Genomic DNA, 22,890 nt, shown 5'->3' on the forward strand with positions numbered 1-22,890 from the left:
CATTGTATAAAGGCCAAAACTAGGTAAAATCAATCTATGGTGATAGAAATCAGGATAATAGTTACCTTGGAGAGGTGCGGGTAGAGATTGGAAGAGAGAAAGAACCGATTTCTAGGATTCCAGTACTGTTCTCTTTCCTGATCATGATAGTGATTACACAGATAGATGTGTTTTTTTGTGAAAGTTCATGGAACTAACAGTTAGTTAGCTGAGATTTGGAAATGTGTGAATGTTGGAATTCAGCCATATTCCACTTCTGAAGAGTTCATAAGGTGAGGCTTTTGGGACAATAAACTGTCAAAGAACCTTGTTCATTCCAGTTCTACTCAGTTTCCTTCAGAGGCTATCAAAGAACAAAAATAGCACGTGATTAGTTTTTGAGAGAAACGGTAAATTTGCAGCTCATTCACTTGCTGTTTTTGTGCTATTTTGTCATTTGTTAATATCCTTTTTTTTGTTTGAGATGGAGTCTCGCTCTGTCACCAGGCTGTAGGCTGTAGTGCAGTGGCGCAATCTCTGCTCACTGCCACCTCCACCTCCCGGGTTCAAGCAATTCTCCTGCCACAGCCTCCTGAGTAGCAGGGACTACAGGCGCACACCACCACACCCAGCTAATTTTTGTATTTTTAGTAGAGACGGGGTTTCACCATGTTGGCCAGGATGGTCTCGATCTCTTGACCTCGTGATCCACCCACCTCGGCCTCCCAAAGTGCTGGGATTACAGGCGTGAGCCAGCACGCCCAGCCTATTAATATCTTTTATAGTGAATCAGAAAAGAAATAAGGAACTAATATCAGTGAATTATATTGATTGTTAACAGTGATTGAGGTTGACCTTTACTAGTCCCAGGTAACTTGTTGAAAACAAATTGATTGCAGTGTTTCAATCATGATGTCAAATTGACTGAAAATGAATACTTCAGGTCACTGGGTTTTTGTTTTTTGTTTTGTTTTAAGAGAGTCACGCTCTGTCACCCAGGTTGGAGTGCAGTGGTGCGATCGCGGCTTACTGCAGCCTCCACCTCCCAGGTTCAATCGATTCTCCTGCCTCAGCCTCCCGAGTAGATGGGACTATAGGCATGCACCACCACGCCTGGCTAATTTTTGTATTTTTAGTAGAGACAGGGTTTCACCACGTTGGCCAGGCTGGTCTTCAACTCCTGACCTCAAGTGATCCACCTGCCTCAGCCTCCCGAAGTGTGGGGTTTACAGGCATGAGCCACTGCGCCCGGCCTGTTTCGTTTTTTTTTTTTTTTTAAATCTAAAAGACTATTTTTTAGAGTGGTTTTAAATTTATAGCAATACTGAATAGAAGGTACAGAGATTTTTCATATATACCCTTCCCCCCTGCACAACCTCCCTCATTATCAACATCCCACAGGAGTGGTACATTTGTTACAATTGATGAACCTCCATTGACACATCATTATCTCCCAGAGTTCATAGTTTACATAAAGGTTTACTCTTGGTATTGTATGTTTTATGGATTTTGACAGATGTACAATGATATGTATCCATATGTCATTATAGTACCATACAAAATAGTTTCACGGCCCTAAAAAATCCTCTGTGCTCCACCTATTCATCTCTCTGTCCTCCAACCCCTAATAACCACTGATCGTACTGTGATTGTACTGTGGTTACCAGGGGTTTACTGTCTCTGTGGTTTTGCCTTTTCCAGAATGTCATGTAGTGGGAATCATACAGTAGATGGCCTTTTCAGACTGGCACCTTTCACTTAGTAATATGCATTTAAGTTTCCTCCGTGGCTTGATAGCTCCTTTTTTTCTTTTTTCTTTTTTTTCTTTGAGACAGAGTTTCACTCTTGTTGCCCAGGCTAGAGTGCAGTGGCACAGTCTCAGCTCACCGCAATCTCTGCCTCCCAGGTTCAAGTGATTGTCCTGCCTCAGCCTCCTGAGTAGCTGGTATTACAGGCATGAGCCACCGTGCCCAGCCAATAATTTTTATCCATTCAGATTTTTGTTTGTTTGTTTTTAGTAGAGATGGGGTCTTACTATGTTGCTCACTCTGGTCTCAAAGTCCTGGGCTCAAGCAGTCCTCCCTCCTTGGTCTCCCCAAGTGCTGGGATTACAGGTGTGAACCACCACGCCGAGCTACCAAACAAATGTTTTAAGATGCATAAAAGATTGCAAAATTATCTGATGGTGCATCACAAGTACAAATATGTCAGAAAAGTCTGAATACCTGCTTCAACCACAATACTGTTCAATCACATGTCTTTCTGCCAGCCTATTATCTAAAGAATCTATTCATGCACCTATTATCTTTTTTCTTTTAAAAAATTTTTTCTCCAGTGCCACTTGCCAACATCCACCTATTACCTGAAAATAAAATATTTACTAAAGCCTTTCTTTTTGTGATTTTTTTTACTATTTTTGTAGATGACTATAATCAACCATGAAGCAAGCACTTTTGTCCTTGTCTCTGGATTTTTGAGATTTTTGTTACAATAAGGAATTCTGTGGATTTCTCTTACAGTGAATTCTACGAACCCAATGCCCTCATGATGGAAGAAGAAGGAGCCATAATTGCTGGTCTGTTGGTGGGTCTGAATGTCATTGATGCCAATTTCTGTATGAAAGGAGAAGACTTGGACTCTCAGGTATGGGAAAGAGACTCATTCCTATGCGTGTCACTCTGAGTTCTGCTATCTCAGAAGTGGATTTGATTAGGCTATACCAACTAAATTAGGCCATATTCTAAGGATTTCCTTCCATTTTGATGGGAATATAAAAAAATAGGTTGTTTTTCCTTCCAGTTTGGCTCATTTGTACGTTACGAATGTTTTTCAGATTCTTGTCTTGGCTGTACTTTCTGTTAAACATATATATACACACACACATACATATTTACATACACATACATACACACACAAACACGGGCATACCCAGAGATATTGCAGTTTGGTTTCAGATCACAACAATAAAGCAAATATCATAATAAAGCAAGTCATACGCATTTTTTGGTTTCCCAGTACATGTAAAAGTTTGTTTATACTAGGCCAGGTGCGATGGTTCACACCTGTAATCCCTGCACTTTGGGGCGGGAGTATGGCTTGAACCCAGGAGTTTGAGACCAGCCTGGGCAACATAGTGAGACCCCGTCTCTAGAAAAAATAAAAAATTAGCTGGTTGTGGTGGCTACTTGGGAGGCTGAGGCAGGAGTATCACTTGAGCTTGGGAAGTTGAGGCTATAGTTAGCCATGATTGTGCACTCCAGCCTGGGTGACAGTGAGACCCTGTCTCAAGATAAAACTCTAAAAAATTTTTTTTAAATAAAAAGTTTGTTTGCACTATACTGTAGTCTATTAAGTATGTGATAGTATATGTGTAAAAAATAACGTACATACCTTAACTTAAAAATACTTTATTGCTAAAAAAATGCTACCAATCACCTGAGCCTTCAGTGAGTAAAATCTTACTGGTAGAGGGTCGTACCTCAGTGTTAAGGGCTGCTGACTGATCTTGGTGGTTGCTGAAAGTTGAGGTGGCTGTGGCAATTTCTTAAAATAAGACAACAATGAAGTTTAGCACATTAATTGGCTTCCTTTACAAAAGATTTCTCTGTAGCATACCATGCTGTTTGATAGCATTTTACCCACAGTAGAATTTCTTTCAAAATTGGAGTCAGTCCTCTCAAATCTTGCTGCTGCTTTATCAACTAAGTTTATGTAATACTCTAGTAAACCATGCTATAAACAGATGTGCTGTCTTTGCTGTACCCTTTATTTTTGTTTTTGTTTTTGTTTTTTGTTTTTTTTTTGAGACGGAGTCTTAATGTGTCTCCCAGGCTGGAATGCAGTGGCACCATCTCAGCTCACTGCAACCTCCGCCTCCTGGGCCCAAGCAATCCTCATACCTCATCCTCCTGAGTAGCTGGGACTACAGGCATGCACCACCACACCTAGCTAATTTTTTTATTTATAGTAGAGACGGGGTTTTGCCATATTGCCCAGGCTGATCTCAAACTCCTGGCCTCAAGTGATCTGCCTGCCATGGCTCCCCAAAGTGCTGGGATTAAAGGCATGAACCACCACGCCCAGCCCACTATTCCATTTATAGAGCATAGGCAGAGTAGATTTAGCATCATTCTTAAGGGCCCTAGGATTTTCAGAATGGTAAATGAGCACTGGCTTCAACTTAGAGTCACCAGCTGCATTAGCCTCTAACGAGAGAGTCAGTTTGTCCTTTGCAGCTTTGAAGCCAGGCATTGACTTCTCATCTATAGCTATGAAAGTCCTAGATGGCATTGTCTATAATAGAAGCCTGTTTTGACTACAGTGAAAATCTGTTGTTGAGTGTATCCACCTTCATCAATTATCTTAATTAGATCTTCTGGATAACTTGCTACAGCTTCTATTATTTACATCAATGCTTGCTGCTTCAACTTGTACTTTTATGTTATGGAGACACTTTCCTTAAACGTCGTAAACAAGTCGCTGCTAACTTCAGGCTTTTCCTCTGCAGCTTTTTTACCTCTCAATCTCCATAGAATTCAAGAGCATTAGGGCCTTGCTCTGAATTAGGTGTTGGCTTAAGGGAATATTGTGGCTGGTTTGATCTTCTATACAGACCACCCAGACTTTATTCCTGTCAGCAGTAAGGCTGTTTTGCTTTCTTGTCATTCATGTATTCATTGGAGTAGCACTTAATTCCCTTCAAGAACTTTCCTTTGCTCTCACAACCTGGCTGTTTGGCCCAAAAAGCCTACCTTTTGGCCTGTCTTGGCTTTCGACATGCCTTCTTCACTGAGCTTAATTTTTTCTGGCTTTTGATTTAAAATAAGAAATGTGCAATTCTTCCTTTCACTTGAACACTTAGTGGCCATTGCAGGGTTACTAATTGGCCTAATTTCAGTATTGTTGTGTCTTAGGGAATAGGGAGGCCAAGGAGAAGGGAGAGAGGTGGGGGAACAGCCAGTAAGTAGAGCAGTCAGAACACACACATTTATGGATTGCTTGCCATCTTATATGGGCGTAGTTCACGGAGCCCCAAAATAATTTTGATAGTAACATCAAAGATCACTGATTACAGATTATCATAACAGATGTAATAATAATGAAAAAGTTTGAAGTACTGTGAGAGTTACCAAAATGTGAAACCAAGACATGAAGCGAGCACATGCAGTTGGAAAAATGGCACTAATATACTTGCTTGACGCAGGGTTGCCACAAACCTTCAATTTGTAAAAAATGCAATATCTGTGAAGCAAAGTGCAATAAAATGAGGTGTGTGTGTGTGTGTGCGTGTGGGTGTATACTAAAATATATGCAGTTGACTCTTGAACAACAGAGTAAGGCACCACATGGTAGAAACATCCCACATAGTAGAAAATTCACATAAAACTTTTCATTCCCTAAAAATGTAAGTACTAATAGCATACGATTAATCAGAGGCCTTACTAGTAACATAAACTAGTTACTTACTAGTCAATTAACACATACTTACTAGTCAATTAACACATATTTTGTATGTTATATATATTTATATTTATTTTATTTTATTTTATTTTATTTTATTTTATTTTATTTTTGAGACAAAGTCTCACTCTGTCATCCAGGCCGGAGTGCAGTGGAGTGAACTCAGCTCAGTGCAACCTGTGCCTCCCTGGCTTAATTGATCCTCCCACTTCAGCCTTCAGAGTAGCTGGGACTATAGGAGCATGCCACCACACCCAGCTAATTTTTTTTGTTTTGTAAAGACAGAGTTTCGCTATGTTGCCCAAGCTGGTCTTGAACTCCTGAGCTCAAGTGATCCTCCTGCCTCGGCCTCCCAAAGTGCTGGGATTACAGGCATGAGCCATGGCGCCTGGCCTATTGTATATTTCATATGCTGTATTCTTACAATAAAGTAAGCTAGAGAAAAGAAAATGTTATAAGAAAATTATAAAGATGAGAAAATATATTTACTATTCGTTTAAATGAATGGATTACCATAAAGGAACCAGATCATCATAAAGGTCTTCACACTAACCAGGTTGATGAGGAGGAGGAGGAAGAGGAGGGGGTTTGTCTTGCTGTCTCAGGAGTGGCAGAGATGGAGGAAAACCTTTTTTTCTGCCTGGATGACAGAGTGAGACTTTGTCTCAAAAATAATATAATATAAATATATATTTTATATTGTATATATATAGTGTATAAGTGGACTCACACAGTTCAAAGTCATGTTGTTCAAGAATCAACTGTACAGTTGTCCTTCAGTGTCCAAAGGAGATTGTTTCCAGCACCTCCATGAATACCAACACTTACAATGCTCAAGCCCCTTACAGTCAGCCCTCTGCGTCCTTGGGTTCTAGGACTTGCTGAGAATGAGAGCGAACTGTACTAAAGGCCATTAAAGCATGGTAGTTAAGAGTAAAGGTTCTGAAGCTAACAGCCTAGGTTTGGATTCTGGCTTCCTCATTTTCTAGCTGAATATATTTTATAATTACTTAGTTTCTTGTTGTTTCAGATTTCTTGATGTAATGCAGTTAGAACAGGGCCTAGTACACATTAATTGCCCAATAAATAATGTTTTCACTTTAATTCTCACCCTTTCTGTATGAAATACTATGACAAACTTCTGTTATGTTTTATTCTGGTAAAATAGGAAGGGAAGTAAGATTTTTTGGTGTGGATTTTTTTTTATTTTTTTATTTTTATTTTTTTTGAGACGGAGTTTTGCTCTTGTTGCCCAGGCTAGAGTGCAATGGCGAGATCCTGGCTCACCACAACCTCCATCTCCTGCGTTCAAGCGATTCTCCTGCCTCAGCCTCCCAAGTAGCTGGGATTATAGGCATGTGCCACCGCTCCCAGCTAATTTTTGTATTTTTAGTAGAGACAGGGTTTCTCCATGTTGGTCAGTCTGGTCTCGAACTCCTGACCTCAGGTGATCCACCTGCTTCGGCCTCCCAAAGTGCTGGGATTACAGGCGTGAGCCACCGCGCCCAGCCTTTGGTGTGGATTTTTAAAAAGAAATAAGCTAAATAATAAAATGGCAATCTTGAATGAAGATATGTACATCAATGAAAGTTTGGAGGAATAGACACCAAAATGTTAGCAATGGTCATCTTCAGTGGTTGGAATTATGAGTGTTTAATATTACTTCCCCTTTTGTTTAGCTGTATTTTCTGAAACTTCTACAGGGGAAATGTGCTAATTTTTAAAAAGTTATTTCTAAAAACGAACAGGGATTCAGTAGCAGAATACCCGAAATAAGCAAAAGAGAAAGAAACTTTAGACCTTATTTATATTAAGTATTCTGTTGACTGTGTTAGTTGTGATCTGGTCTTCTAGTCTTATTGACATAATCTTGATTCTTTACTTCCAACCCTTGTTAATTCTTGATTAAACTGAAAGTAAAACAGTAAATTTTTAATCATAAATTTCTAGTAAGTATCATGACTGTATTACTGTTTTGAGTGCCTAGAAGGAGACATTGTGTTATGCCTTGTAAAGAATATCTAATTTTATATTAAAACCTGAAAATTCTCTCTGTAGGTTGGAGTTATAGATTTTTCAATGTATCTCAAGGACGGGAACAGCAGTAAAGGTACTGAAGGGTACGTACAAAGAAAATTAGATTTCTTTACTCCTGATGTAGTATTTTTTTTCCTTTGGTAGTATTTAAAGTTTACAACAATACTGTTTTAACAGATGTGCTGAAAGAATTTCTGATCCTATAGCTTTAATAAAGTCTTGCCAGAAATATCTGACTATTACGCCTACCACTAAACCCTAAAAGGATTTTGTGTGTTTGTTTGTTTAATGATTTTCCTACTATGTGGTTCAGGGGCAAAGAAAATACAAATTTTCTGAAGGATTCCAATTCTCCATGTCTTATAGTAGGGTTTAAAAACATGGTCATTTGGCTCACGCCTGTGGTCCCGGCACTCTGGGGGGCGAGGCGGGTTGATCACTTCGGGCTAGGAGTTCGAGACCAGTCTGGCCAACTTGGCAAAACATGAAAAATACAACAGACAAACCAACCAACTAACTCAGTGACAACAAAACAGGTCTACCCTGGAGTCATACTCTAATTTTTCCTATTTTCCTCCCTTTCTGATCCTTTATCCCACTTTCTTTTTCTTCCTCTTCCTTCTCCCTCTTCTTTGTCAAATAGAGGATTGAGTTATTATCACTGATCCATATAAAGTCCCTCTCTCATTTATTTTAACTCCCACCCCCCATTTCTATTCCCCGACTTCCCATGTGTAACCTTCCTAATATGTTTGATACGCATCTTTTTGTTTGTATGTATTTTTAGAAAATGTTTATTGTTTTGTGTGCAAAAAAAATTAATTAAAAAAAAAAACATGGTCATTTTGACTAGACGAGTCACATTCTCAGTTTGCTTAAAATTGGCAATATGAAATATGCACCGTGAGGTTATGTAAAATATTGACATTAGGGGAAACTGAGTGAAGGTACATGGGAGCTCTGTGCTGCCTTTATACTCTTCTTGTAAATCTAAAATTATGTTAAACACTTTAAAAATATTCATTATGGTACTTAGTAATTAGAGATCAGAAGCACATCTATTCTCTTTATAAATTTAGCCATTGAAAGCATAATTAGTCTGATTTTTAATTTTTGACATTGGGCTAAGATTATCTCACTGTTCTTTTAGTAATTGTATAGATTTGGGACCTTAATTTTATCTTTCAGCTGAAAAATCTGGCTGTTTATCTTTTATCTACTATAGATTAGTTGGTTGTAGACGCAAACCTTCTTTATCCGCAGTTTGATTTTTCATGTAATAATAAACATTTGGGCTGGGCGTGGTGGCTCATGCTTATAATCCCAGCACTTTGGGAGGCCGAGGCAGGCAGATCACCTGAGGTCAGGAGTTTGAGACCAGCCTGGCCAACATGGTGAAACCCCATCTCTACAATAATACAAAAAAAAAAAAAAATTAGCCAGGCATTATGGCGGGTGCCTGTAATCCCAGCTGCTTGGGAGGCTGAGGCAGGAGAATTGCTTGAACCCGGGAGGCGGAGGTTGCAGTGAGCCGAAATCATACCATTACACTCCGGCCTGGGTGACAAAGCGGGACTCCGTCTCAAAAACAAACAAACAAACAAAAAAAAAAATATATATATATATATACACACATCAGAGTGAGCTTAATTCAAGTCCTATGACAATTGGAAAATTGTTACCATAAATACTACTAGTGAAGCTGAAAAACCTATTAACAAGAAAATTTTTATCCTTTAAATGCGTCTAATAGATTGCAACATCATACCTGTGACCTAAATTATTAATACTGAGGTTTGTAAGCTATAACAAGAGCTTTATTAGTGTGGGGTTTTGTCATTTTTAAACTCCTGACTCTTTCTTGTTGATATGTCAAGAGGGTTTTACATCAAATCTGTCTTATGGTTCAGTGTATCTGTGCCACGATTTTTTTCTCATGTTTTATGAAAAGATAGGGTGGGGTGGGGTTGGGATCTTGGTATTTCTTATGTTATTTATTTTATTTCTATTTTCTTCCCCTTCCCCCAGAGACGGTCAGATTACTGCAATTCTGGACCAGAAGAACTATGTAGAAGAACTGAACAGACATTTGAAGTAAATAATGAATAAATATATTACTTTACTGGGGAATTGTTGAAGGAGAAGGGAAGAGTAAGATGATGCACAGTGAGGATAAATTCAGACAATGTTCAACAAATATATGTAGAATTCCTGCTTGCCAGGCACTGAGTTAGGCACTAGATAAATAAATGGCATTTAACAGTTTTGGTGACCTTTAGTGAAAGGCAGTATATAATGTTATATGTATATAATAACATAGTATATAATATTATGTATGTAATTATAACTCTAGTGATTAAATAGATAAATACATAAATACATTCACTTAAGAATTTTAAAATATGTGACATATACAGTTGAAATTGGTAGCTTTTTCAATTTAGTAGAGATAGCTGCATATTTCAGAACTGATCTTGGGTAAACCACTCATTACATTAGTACCTTTAAATTAATCATATCATCCAGGTGTGCTGGCCCAAAGTCTGTAGTTCCAACACTTTGGGAGGCCAAGGCGGGAGGATTGCTTGAGCTCAGGAGTTCAAGATGAGCTAGGGTAACATAGCAAGACCTTGTCTCTATTAAAAAACTCAAAACTAGCCGGGCGTGCCCCTGTAGTCCCAGCTACTTGTGGGGCTGAGGCGGGAGGAGGTTCACTTGAGCCTGGGAAGCTGAGGCTGCAGTGAACCCTGATCTTGCCATTACACCCCAGCCTGGGTTACAGAGCGAGACCCTGTATAAAAAAAAAAAAGATGCATGCTTTGTTTCCCTGCATTTCTCATTTATACATTGAATTAATAGCATTAATTTAATATGTAAATTGAATTTCTTTGCCGTTATTACAGTTAATTCACCAAGTATTCACAAAGTACAGTAGTTCCCCCTTATGTGGAAGGGATACATTCTAAGTCCCCCAAAGGATATCTGAAACCACAGATAGTACCAAACCCTATATATGCTATGTTTTTTCCTATACATATGTACCTATGATAAAGTTTAATTTATAAATTAAGCAAGGTAGGAGATTAGCAACAATAATAAAATAAAACAGTTTTAACAACAGACTATAATAAAAGTAATACGAATGTAGTGTCTCCCTCACAATCAACACATCCTTTTATTTCCTTTTCATTGAACTTCTTCCTAGTTTTCTCAGGGTTTTTTCCCCCTTCGGTTTTCTGTATTTATATTTCTTATTGTCCTTAAATGACTATGGCTATTCTATGTCTGAGCACAGTGAATAAAACATTAAAGTTTAATTAAAAATTAAAGAGGCCGGGCACAGTGGCTCATGCCTGTAATCCCAGTACTTTGGGAGGCCGAGGCAGGCGGATCACGAGGTCAGGATATAGAGATCATCCTGGCTAACACGGTGAAACCCCGTCTCTACTAAAAATACAAAAAAAAATTAGCCAGGCGTGGTAGCAGGCGCCTGTAGTCCCAGCTACTCGGGAGGCTGAGTCAGGAGAATGCTGTGAACCCGGGAGGCAGAGCTTGCAGTAAGCCGAGATCATGCCACTGCACTCCAGCATGGGCAACCGAGCGAGACTCCGTCTCAAAACAAAACAAAACAAAAATTAAAGAAAGAGAAGGAACGAGAAAGAAAGCATTGGAAATACCAGTTTCAAGATTTTGTGCATTGAGAAATCATTATTTCCAAAAGATTTTCTAAGGGCCACTGTCCTTATGACAGTTCAGTGTTGTATATATGTTCACAGTTTATTTTTTTATCTTAGGAGAAGTAAAAATCCTTACTGGATAATCCTTATTTATGTGTGTTTTTTAAACATACTCATACTTCCCTCTATTGTTTGTGTCATAGAGAGCCCAAATCAGATTTGGATATCTTATCTGGGACTTAAACAAATACATTTATACATGAGTCTATCAAAATCCTCATTTACATGTGAGAAAAAAATACATGCCCAGCATTGCCCAAGAAGTCCCAGAGGGAGAATAGTATCTTATTGTACTATTCTTACCTATTTTTGAACCACAGTTGAGTGCAGGTAACTGAAACCACAGAAAACAAAACTATAGATAAGAGGGGACTACTGTATTTTCAGGATTTTCCATAACATAAAACAGTTTCCTCTCTCCTGAGAAGAGCTATCCAAAAGCTATTGGTATTCTCAAGTACTTTGATGTTCTTGTTATGTTAAGACTACTGAACAATTTTGAAGAATAATTAATATATTCATTAATTATCTTGTTTGTAGTTCTCTTATGAAAAATAGACATTTTTAATTTAACTAAAACTTATAATATGATTATACTACTATCAGTAAAATTTTAAGTAGTCTTGGTTCCACCCAGCAAATTCAAAACAATGTAAGTACATTTTCTCTGGGGACCAAGAACTAATATAATGACTTTAATGAACTATGGAGATGTTAGCCAAACAAAGATGGTTACAGTTAACAATGAAATATAAACAATGGCACTATTATTTACTCTTTCTATGCCTTAGCTGCTTTATCTGTAAATGAGAATACCTAGCATAAAGGGTTGTTGAAAGGAATAAATGCAATAACGCAAATAACATAATTTAGAAGAGGGTTTGGTTCATGTAAGCATTTAATTCATATAGACTTATTATCATATATAGATAAACCTTAAAGTTTATTCTGTAGGGAATGAACTCTTTTATTTCATTGAATAAATACTTATTGAATTAAAACTCAGATGCCAAAGATATAGCAGTTAAAGCTGACACCACCTTTTGTAAGCTTAGAGGTCAAGATTTGTGAGCATTAAGGCCTGGCACGGTGGCTCATGCCTGTAATCCCAGCACTCTCAGAGGCTGAGGCAGGTGGGTCACTTGAGGTCAACAGTTTGAGACCTGCCTGGGCAACATGGTGCAACCCCATCTCCACCAAAAAATACAATAATTAGCTGGATTTGGTGGTGCATGCCTATAGTCTCCAGCTACTTGGGAGACTGAGGCAAGAGAATCACTTGAACCCAGGATATAGAGGTTGCAGTGAGCCGAGAATCGCACCACTGCACTCCAGTCTCGGCGACACGAGACACCGTCTAAAAATAATAATAATACAATAAAATAAAATTTAAAATTGTGAACATTAGACAATGAATTGAAGAATAAGTGTGAAGGGTTTAAAAAGGAAGGTACAGGGTATTATCTGTTTTTCAAAAGTGACATTTTTTTTCTTCTCTTTATAGTGCTACTGTAAATAACCTTCAGGCAAAAGTAGATGCATTAGAAAAATCCAACACTAAACTGACAGAGGAGGTAAGTTTTGGAAATTCTTTGATTGACTTATAGAATTTAATGTGCATTGGTAGAACCAATAATTTTTATTTATTTAAACTTGGAAAGAAAGAACTTGACTTTTCAAATAATATTGACTGTAGTACATAACTCCTTATTCTTTTTTTTTTGAGACGGAGTTTCGCTCTTGTTGCCCAGGCTGGAGTACAGTGGCGTGATCTTGGCTCACCGCAACCTCCATCTACCAAGTTCAAGTGATTCTCTTGCCTCAGCCTCCTGAGTAGCTGAGATTACAGGCATACACCACCACCCTGGCTAATTTTGTATTTTTTTAGTAGAGACGGGGTTTCTCCATGCTAGTCAGGCTGGTGTTGAACTCCCGACCTCAGGTGATCCACCCGCCTCAGCCTCCCAAAGTGCTGGGATTACAGGCATGAGCCACCGTGCCCGGTCCATAACTCCTTATTCTGACTAGAATGGCCCAGTTGGCTTATTACAGGGATCTCATTTACCCAATTAGACTGTGTAGGGGCATGTTGCCTGGTTGATGGAGTATCTTGGTTTCTTTTGTGTGCATGTTTTGTCTGGGCTAGCCTAGATTAAATGTTTAGCATATAGCATATTCATCATTTATTCATTCAGTGAACATTTCACACACTGTTTATGTGTAAGAGCTAGACAAATATTTATATGTGCCAGGCATTGATTTATGTTCCAGATTGGCAAACTCCCCACCGTCTATGTCCTTGTTTTCTCCCTGGGACAGTTACATAGATAAGGTGAAGAGTACTGGTCAGAAGATCAGTAATCCCTGCCTACAAATCATGCTTATGTAACTCATGTGCTCCTGAGTAAGTCAGTCACTTGACTTCCAAGAGGCTCAGTTCCGTCACTGGAAAATGGGAGTGTTTACAGTACACTTCCTTTTTGGCCTCACAACTCTGAAGATCACATAAGAATATGAAAACTCTTAGAAAAGTCCCTAAAATAAGAACAGAAAAATAACATCATGTTTTACTTCTAATAAAAAGATTTTTTTCCTTAACTTGCCAAAGCCTTAGCTACAGATATTTTTTCTTTAAATAGCATTAGATGGTTTTATGAAAAATACTAAATAACATTGTCCAGATGGCAAAGAGTTTACCTTCTTTATTTCTTTTTCTTTCTTTTTTTTTTTTTTCTTTTCTGAGATAGGGTCTCATTCTGTTGTCCAGGCTGGAGTGTAGTGGCACAATGGCTCACTGCAACCCCCGCCCCCTGGGCTCAAGTGATCTCCCACCCTCAGCATCCCAAGTAGCTGGGATCACAGGCACTTACCACCACACCTGGCTATTTTTAGTAGAGAGGGGGGTCTTGCCATATTGCCCAGGCTGGTCCTGAACTGCTGAGCTCAAGTGACCCACCTGCCTCAGCCTTCCAAAGTGCTAGAATTATAGGCATAGCCACTGCGCCTGGCCCACCTTCTTTATTTATTTATTTATTTTTTTTTTGAGATAAAATCAAATTAAAGCACTAGTCAGGAAGATGCTTTTAATCAGTTTTTCTTTAGAATGAACATTTTCATTATTATAGTTTTAAAATACCTTTTTTATTACTCAGCTCTGTGGCCTTCACTTTTGGATGAAAATTTTTAAATTTTATATATCTTAAAACTTTGATGTATGCTTATGGTCCTTAGAATCTTATCACATAGGATTTTGGAATGTTCAGCACAGATTTTTTACTGTTATTCTGCTAATACTATGTTGAAGCAGTACAGCATAGAAATTAAGCATGATCTCTAAAGTTAGGCTACTTGGGTTCATGTCCTGGCTCTGGCACTTGCTAGTTTTTTGGTTTTTTATTTTGTTTTGGTTTGTTTTTGTTTGTTTGTTTGTTTGTTTGTTTTGAGACGGAGTATTGTTATGTCACCCAGGTTGAAGTGCAGTGGCGCCATCTCGGCTCACTTTAACCTCCACCTCCTGGTTCAAGCAATTCTCCTGCCTCAGCTTCCCGAGTAGCTGGTACCACAGGCATGTACCACCACAGCTGGCTAATTTTCATATTTTTGTAGAAACGGGGTTTCACCAGGTTGGCCAGGCTGGTCTTGAGCTCCTGACCTCAGGTGATCCACCCACCTCGGCCTCTCAGAGTGCTGGGATTACAGGCATGAGCCACCGTACTCAGCCACTTGCTAGTCTTCTAATCCTGGGCCAATTACTTAAGCTTCTATTCCTTGATTTATTTATCTGTAACATGGAAATAGCAATAATAACATTTTATGAGATTGCTGTGTGAATGAAATGATTTAATACATGATTAGGGCTTAGAACAGTACCTAACACATCATAAGCACTCAATAAATATAGTTGTTAATTTTATTCCCTCAGTCATAAGATTTGTCTTCCTTAGAGTCATATTAATACTAACAACATTTATTCATTTACTTGTTTATTTCACCAATAACACTTATTTTCTTAAAGAAAATATGCTGTAAGAGAGCAGATGAGGCTCATTAGTTCTGCCTTTTCTCATTTCCATTTTGGGTTTAAGGAAGCCAGTAAGGCCAGGCACGGTGGCTCACACCTGTAATCCCAGCACTTTGGGACGTCAAGGTGGGTGAATCGCTTGAGGCCAGGATTCCAAGACCAGTTTGGGCAACATGGCGAAACCCCATCTCAAAAAAAAAAAAAGGGGGGGCCAGTAAAAAAGATAGCAGACCTTTTTTCCCCTCCTGGGTTTTGAATCTGAATGACAAATTAAGAAGAATTAAGCAGATGAACATATAAATATCCACTTCAGGCTGGGCACAGTGACTCACACCTGTAATCCCAGCCCTTTGGAAGCCAAGGCAGGAGGATCATTTGAGGCCAAGAGTTCAAGATTAGCTTGGGAAACATAGTGAGACCCCATCTCTATACCAAAAAAATTAGCCAGGTGTTGTGATGCACACTGTAGTCCCAGCTATTCGGCATACTGAGGAGGGAGGATTGCTTGAGCCTGGGAGACCAAGGCTGCAGTAGCCAAGATTGTGCCACCACACTCCAACCTGGGCAACAGAGGGAGACCCTGTCTCAAATAAATAAATAAATAGATAAATAAATGTCTACTTCATTATTGGTAAAGCTGAATTGTAAAGCCTCCTGTGATTTGCAGCCATAATCAGGTTTCCCAATAGTTTCTCTTAAATCAAGATTTTTGAAATGACCTGCCTGAGGCCATACTTGGATCTAGAGAGGAGACCTACTTGCCTAGAATTGGTTTCATGCACATTTTTAGGCCACAGGATCTGAGAAAGAATCAGGCTTCCAGGCCTGCCCCCAGAAAGCATGAGCTTCTCTGTGCTTACCATGTTAGGACAGGAACTGAGCAGAGCCTGCACCTACTGCTAGTGAGGAGATGATAATTGAGAAGGAGACTAGCCTGGCTGAGAGGAGCCTGCTTGGTTATTCCTCCCGCCCTCATGCAGGCACCTTCACATTCTCCAGGAGTTTAGTAGATGCAGAGAAGGAAAGTGTTTCCACCTTACTTTTTCCTTCTAAGAAAGAGATATAAAAGTTTCCCCATAGCAGTTTACTGCTAATAACATTACCTGATCTTTTTAGGTGTTGAAATGAAAAATCTCCTCAATGCTTAATGGGATCTTTTAGCATGAGAACTTTGGAGTTCATGTCTTTAATCTTTTAAGAAATCATCTATAAAAGATCTTATAGAGTGCTTGTCACATGGATTCCATGGTGTGGCAGGACCCCTTTATTAAACATTTTAGAAATAGACATTCTTAATAAATAATTTTTTTCTTACTAAATATGTGTACATCTATAAGAACACCCTTGAGATAATCTTAAGTTAAAACTTTTCATATAAAAGTAGCAATAAGGAGATATTTTATTTCTTTTTTTTTTTTTTTTTTTTTTTTTGAGACAGTTTCACCCTGTCATCAGGCTGGAGTGCGGTGGCGTGATCTCGGCTCACTGCAACCTCTGACTCCCTGGTTCAAGCGATTCTCCTGCCTCAGCCTCCCGAGTAGCTGGGATTACAGGCACACGCCACCAGGCCCAGCTAATTTTTGTATTTTTAGTAGAGATGGGGTTTCACCATGTTGGCCAGGATGGTCTCGATCTCCTCATGTCGTGATCCACTCGCCTCGGCCTCCTAAAGTGCTGGGATTACAGGCGTGAGCCACTGCACCTGGCCAAGGAGATATTTTTTATTTTTATTTAGACTGCTCTAAAAATATTTCTTGACCAGGCACAGTGGCTCATGCCTATAATCCCAGCACTTTGGGAGGCCGAGGTGGGCAGATCTCTTGAAGCCAGAAGTTCAACACCAGCCTGGCCAACATGGTGAAACCTTGTCTCTACTAAAAATACAAAAATTAGTTGGGCATGGTGGTGCATGCCTGTAGTCCCCGCTACTTGGGAGGCTAATAAGGTATGAGAATCCCTTGAACCCAGGAGGCAGAGGTTACAGTGACCCCAGATTGTGCCACTGCACTCCAGGCTGGGCAACAGAGTGAGGCCCTGTCTCAGAAAAATAAAGAAAGAAAAATATTTCTCTTGAGTTCTTATAAGAACATTTTTATTGGGTTATAGCTTGCTTGCTTTCTAGGAATATCCAAGCCTGAGAATTACATCCTAGCAGATCGTGAATTATCTTATACTATGTTAATTTTAAAAAGATAAAAGATTATTTTTAAAATTTTATCCACAGCTTGCAGTTGCAAACAACAGGATCATTACCTTACAAGAAGAAATGGAACGAGTTAAAGAGGAAAGTTCCTACATACTGGAATCCAATCGGAAGGTTAATCTTACTGGATTTATAAAATATTCATTGAGAGCATATCAACTTGTTAGTGGTAAAGGGGAGTCTCTAAAGGACTATTTTAAGCAGCTGGCCTGTATCAAGCACACTTTTTATTTAGACTCCATGCATAATTGTGTGATGAATGTTGTGGGAGGGTTATGCGCCTTTTCCTACAAGATGCTTCTTGGCTTCACAGCCACCTACATCTGTTTAGAGACTTCAAGAAACAGTCTAATTCAGTTCCTTCTTTTTATGTACTAATGATTCATACAGTATTTAACAATTTGTTATGTTAAATATACCATTACTTTTATACCATGTTACTGTTTTATAAGAAGTGACACCTTATTTATATATCACTGGGAAAGAGCTACCATATAAATGTATTTTCTAGGTAACTTAATTCCTTAAAGCAGCAAACTTTTTATACATGTCTAATTAGACTTTTGTAAACCTTTATGTTTTGTACAATCCCAAGCCTTCTTAATTAAGGACATAATTTAATATATTTAGCCCTTTATGATGACTGAGGATCATAATTACCAACATTGACAATTCCCTACTAAATTATAATAGTGCCACTTTAGGAGGCTATTGAAATTGGTAGAGCTTCTGACACCTACACTTAAGTATTCCCCGATTTCTGTGGATAGTTTTTTTCCCTATCTTTTATGTATTCACTAGCATCTCTTACTTTTTACTGATGCTTAGTGTTGTTATCTCTAGGATGATCTCTACTTTCTTTTATCTTCATGCTTCTAATCTACTGTCCCTAGGAATTCAAATCCATAGTTATTAAAATTGTTCTTAAAGAGTTACTAGGCTCTGCGAGGGGACAAAAGCAGTTTTCCATGAGTAAAGTGATTGACTTTAATGCATGGACTTCATGACTGCTCAGAATAATTTTGTTATGACCTGCTTGTTTTTATCTGTGATCTTGCTGGATAGTTGAAGATACCAGTTGTGAATTCTCTGGAGATTGAATGTATTAACATTTAAACCTATAGCCCCTGGGCTGGGTGCAGTGGCTCACGCCTGTAATACCAGCACTTTGGGAAGCCCAGGAGGGCAGATCACTTGAGGTCGGGAGTTCGAGACCAGCCTGGCCAACATGGTGAAACCTGGTCTCTACTGAAAATACAAAAATTAGCCGGGCGTGGTGGCGCATGCCTATAATCCCAGCTACTTGGGAAGCTGAGACAGGAGAATCACTTGAACCCAGGAGGTGGAGATTGCAGTGAGCAGAGATTGAGCCACTGCAGTCCAGCCTGGGCGACAGAGTGAGACTCCATCTCAAAAAAGAAAAAAAAACCTATAACCCAACTCATATTTTGAAATGAATGCTATGTTATTTTTAGAGGCTGATTTTTAAAACTTCTACCATCTGGTTTGGTAACCTATTTTAGGATTTTAAATAAAGCATCAGGAAGCCCCAATTCAGCTTAACCTTTAAAAATATACTAGACTTCTTCAATTTCTTTGTTGTGTTTGTTCATTATTATACCTGATTCAGTATGATCTTTTTTTCTTGCTAAGTAGCAGTGTTAGTGTCTACTAATTCTGTATAGATTAAATCCTTAAATAGGTACAATGTTGTTTATCTTTTCAAGGGTCCCAAGCAAGACAGAACTGCAGAAGGGCAAGCACTAAGTGAAGCAAGAAAGCATTTAAAAGAAGAGACACAATTACGATTGGTAAACTTTGCTTAATTTCTAATAGTTCAGGAATATATTAAAAGGTAACCGCCCACTTAGAGGTTTTATCATACAGACCAAGATTAGGAATATCAGTAGTGTTCTGAAAAATTCTAGATCCTATAAAATGGTTTATCTCTTTTTAACCCACATTCCTTATCATACTTTCTCAATCTTTTTCTGAGTATTCTCAACAATAAGATTTTGTTAATCTTTATTTTTTTTGCTTTTATAGTTTGTATTACAAGAATATTAAGTATACAGAACCTACTTTTTTAAACTATGCAGTCTCACTCCTACCTAAGTCCTCATCCCTGCAAAGATTCTTGGAGGTGGTGGCTCCTCTTTTCTTTACAAAGAATCATTAATGTAGGATTACTCTATTTTATTTTTAGCTGTTATTTCTGATTTATTATTGGTCTTAGATATAAATGGGAAATTTATCATCCAGTATTAGTCTTAAGATTTTTTTAGAAATTAAAAAAATACATATAAATATAATATATAGATAAAGAGTATATCATCTCACTCTAATCAGAATGGCAACTATCAAAAAATTGAAAGATAAGTGTTGACAAGGATGTAGAGAAAGAGAACCTTTACACACTGCTGGTGAAAATATAAATTTGTATAGCCACTGTGGAAAACAGTATGAAGGTTGTCTTAAAAAATTGAAAATCGGGCCAGGCACAGTGGCTCACACCCGTAATTACCCAGCACTTTGGGAGGCTGAGGCGGATGGATCAGGTAAGGTCAGGAGTTCGAGACCAGCATGACCAGCATGGTGAAACCCCATCTCTACTAAAAGTACAAAAAAAAAAATCAGCCGGGCATGGTGGCATGCACCTGTAATCCCAGCTACTTGGGAGGCTGACCAGGAGAATTGCTTGAACCTGGGAGGCGGAGGCTGCAGTGAGCCAAGATTGTATCACTGCACTCCATCCTGGGTGACAGAGCCAGACTCCGTCTCAAAAAATAAAAAATAAATTAATTAAAAATCAGTCTAGCGTATGATCCAGCAATCCCACTACTGGGGATGTATCCAAAGGAAATGAAATCAGTATGTCAAAGAGAATCTGTACTCCTATATTTATTGCAGCACTATTCACAGTAGCCAAGATATGGAATCAACCTAAGTGTTCATCAACACGTAAATGGATAAAGAAAACATGGTACATATACACAATGGGATGCTATTCAGCGATAAAATAGAATGAAATCCTGTCATTTGTGGCAACATGGGTGAACCTGGAGGACATTATGTGAAGTATAGTACGCCAAACACAGAAAGATAAATGCCATATGATAACACTTATACATGGAATCTAAAACATTGTTCTCATAACAGTAGAGAGTAAGGTGGTGGTTACCAGAGGGAGAGGAGGAGGCAGGGGATAGTAAGAGATTGGTCAACAGGTACAAAACTATAGTTAGATAGGAGGAATAAGTTCTGGTCCTCTGTTGCATAGTGTGGGGTGACTAGAGTTAACAATAATACACATTTTAAAATAGTTAGAAGAAAGGTTTGTTGTTTTTTTTTTTCTTTTTTTTTTTATTGATGCATAATAGATGTACATAGTTCCAGGGTTCATATGATAATTTAATGTACTCATGTAATTTGTAAAGACCAAATTCAGTGTTCTTGGTATACCCATCACCATAAATATTTGTCTTTTCTTTATGCTGGAAAGAAAAGAGGCTTTTGAATGTTCTCATCACAAAGAAATGATAAATGTTTAAGATGATAGATACGTTCATTTCTCTGATTTGGTCATTACACAATTTTTATATTATTGAAACATCATGTTCTACACCATAAATTACTATGTGTCAATCATACTTTTTTAAAAAAGAATTTATAATAAGGAATACTATTCCTGTACTGGATTTTATCCAGGTGCTAGTGTTATTATATTAATAACCCCTGGTATTCACATACTAACTCTTCCTGGAGTTTAAATAGTATAACAAACACAAGGACCTCCCCAGAATGTCTTTAAGAATAAGGAGAAGCCTGAAAATAAGGGGTGACTTAACTTGTACTAAAAAATTATTACAGGCCAAGCACCATGGCTCACACCTGTAATCTCAGCACTTTGGAAGGATCGTTTGAGCCCAGCCTGGGCAACATAGGGAGACCCTATCTCTACAAAAATTACAAAATTAACCATGCTTGATGGTACATTCCTGTATTCCCAGCTACTTGGGAAGCTGAGGAGGGAGATCACCTGAGCCCAAGGAAGTTAAGGCTGCAGTGAGCCAAGATCGCACTGCACTCCAGCCTGGGTGACAGAGTGAGACCGTGTCTCAAAATATATATATATATATTACAAATTGACAGTATATAACATAATTTTAGATTTATTTATTTTATTATTTTTTTATTTTTTTTGAGATGGAGTCTTGCTCTGTCACCCAGGCTGGAGTGCAGTGGTGCAGTCTCAGCTCAATGCAACCTCCGCCTCCCAGGTTCAAGAGATTCTCCTGCCTCAGCCTCCTGAATAGCTGGGATTACAGGCACCTGCCGCCACACCCAGCTAATTTCTGTATTTTAGTAGAGACGGGGTTTCACCACGTTGGCCAGGCTGGTCTCAAACTCCTGACCTTGTGATTGTGATCCGTCTGCCTCAGACTCCCAAAATGCTGGGACTACAGGTGTGAGCCAGCATGCCCGGCCAGAATTTCAGATTTGTTGAAAACAAAGCGATATTATTTTAACATCCTTAAAATAGTTAGCATTTGCCTTCTATGTGTTTGTGAATGAGATCTCAAAATACTTTTCATAAGAAAGGTCGCAGAAATAATATATGTCAGCATTTTAAGAAGGGGTATGATTTGTTTTCTATAATGCTAATCAAGTAAAATGAGAATCTCAGTGAAGTGGCACATAATAAAAATCTGAAAATTTTTCATATCCTTTTATCACAGTAAGACAAATGTTTGTTAAGAAGAAAAGAAACTAAGAAAGTAGGCAAGGTCCTAGGTGAGCCCAAGGCACAAGGCAGATGCAGAAGATCCTCAGGTCTTTGTATCTTTGATCACCCAAATAATGTTGCAGTAATAATGGTTGAAACAAAAAGAGGTTTCATGTTAAGTGAACTAAAAATACTGTTAGCAGTCGAGCTCGGTGGCTCACGCCTGTAATCCCAACACTTTGGGAGGCTGAGGTGGGCGGATCACGAGGTCAGGAATTCAACACCAGTCTGGTCAACATGGTGAAACCCCATCTCTACTAAAAATACAAAAAATTAGCCGAGCATGGTGGCGCGCAGCTGTAGTCCCAGCTACTCAGGAGGCTGAGGCAGAAGAATCGCTTGAACCCAGGACACGGAGGTTGCAGTGAGCCAAGACTGAGCCACTGCACTCCAGCCTGGGCGACAGAGCAAGACTCCGTTTCAAAAAAAAAAAAAATTCCAGCCGGGTGCGGTGGCTCATGCCTGTAATCCCAGCACTTTGGGAGGCCAAGGCGGGCGGATCACGAGGTCAGGAGATCGAGACCATCCTGGCTAACACGGTGAAACCCCGTCTCTACTAAAAATACAAAAAATTAGCCGGGCGAGGTGGCAGGCGCCTGTAGTCCCAGCTATGCAGGAGGCTGAGGCAGGAGAATGGCGTGAACCCCGGGGGGGCGGAGCCTGCAGT

At 38.9% G+C, this 22,890-nt stretch overlaps 1 protein-coding gene across 4 annotated transcripts in view; it reads left to right on the top strand.

Moving 5' to 3' along the window:
- RUFY3 (RUN and FYVE domain containing 3) overlaps nucleotides 1-22,890 on the top strand; it is a 103,384-nt gene that overhangs the window by 59,873 nt on the left and 20,621 nt on the right. For all 4 annotated transcript variants that reach the window (XM_030818961.1, XM_030818964.1, XM_030818962.1 and 1 more), the window contains 6 exons: nucleotides 2,499-2,622; nucleotides 7,498-7,559; nucleotides 9,505-9,570; nucleotides 12,718-12,787; nucleotides 17,459-17,551; nucleotides 19,165-19,248. In XM_030818961.1, coding sequence (XP_030674821.1) covers nucleotides 2,499-2,622; nucleotides 7,498-7,559; nucleotides 9,505-9,570; nucleotides 12,718-12,787; nucleotides 17,459-17,551; nucleotides 19,165-19,248 — 499 coding nt within the window. The remainder of the gene's footprint in view (nucleotides 1-2,498; nucleotides 2,623-7,497; nucleotides 7,560-9,504; nucleotides 9,571-12,717; nucleotides 12,788-17,458; nucleotides 17,552-19,164; nucleotides 19,249-22,890) is intronic.

Source organism: Nomascus leucogenys, chromosome 9 (genome assembly GCF_006542625.1).
Source record: "Nomascus leucogenys isolate Asia chromosome 9, Asia_NLE_v1, whole genome shotgun sequence".
NCBI classification, from domain to species: Eukaryota; Metazoa; Chordata; class Mammalia; order Primates; family Hylobatidae; genus Nomascus; species Nomascus leucogenys.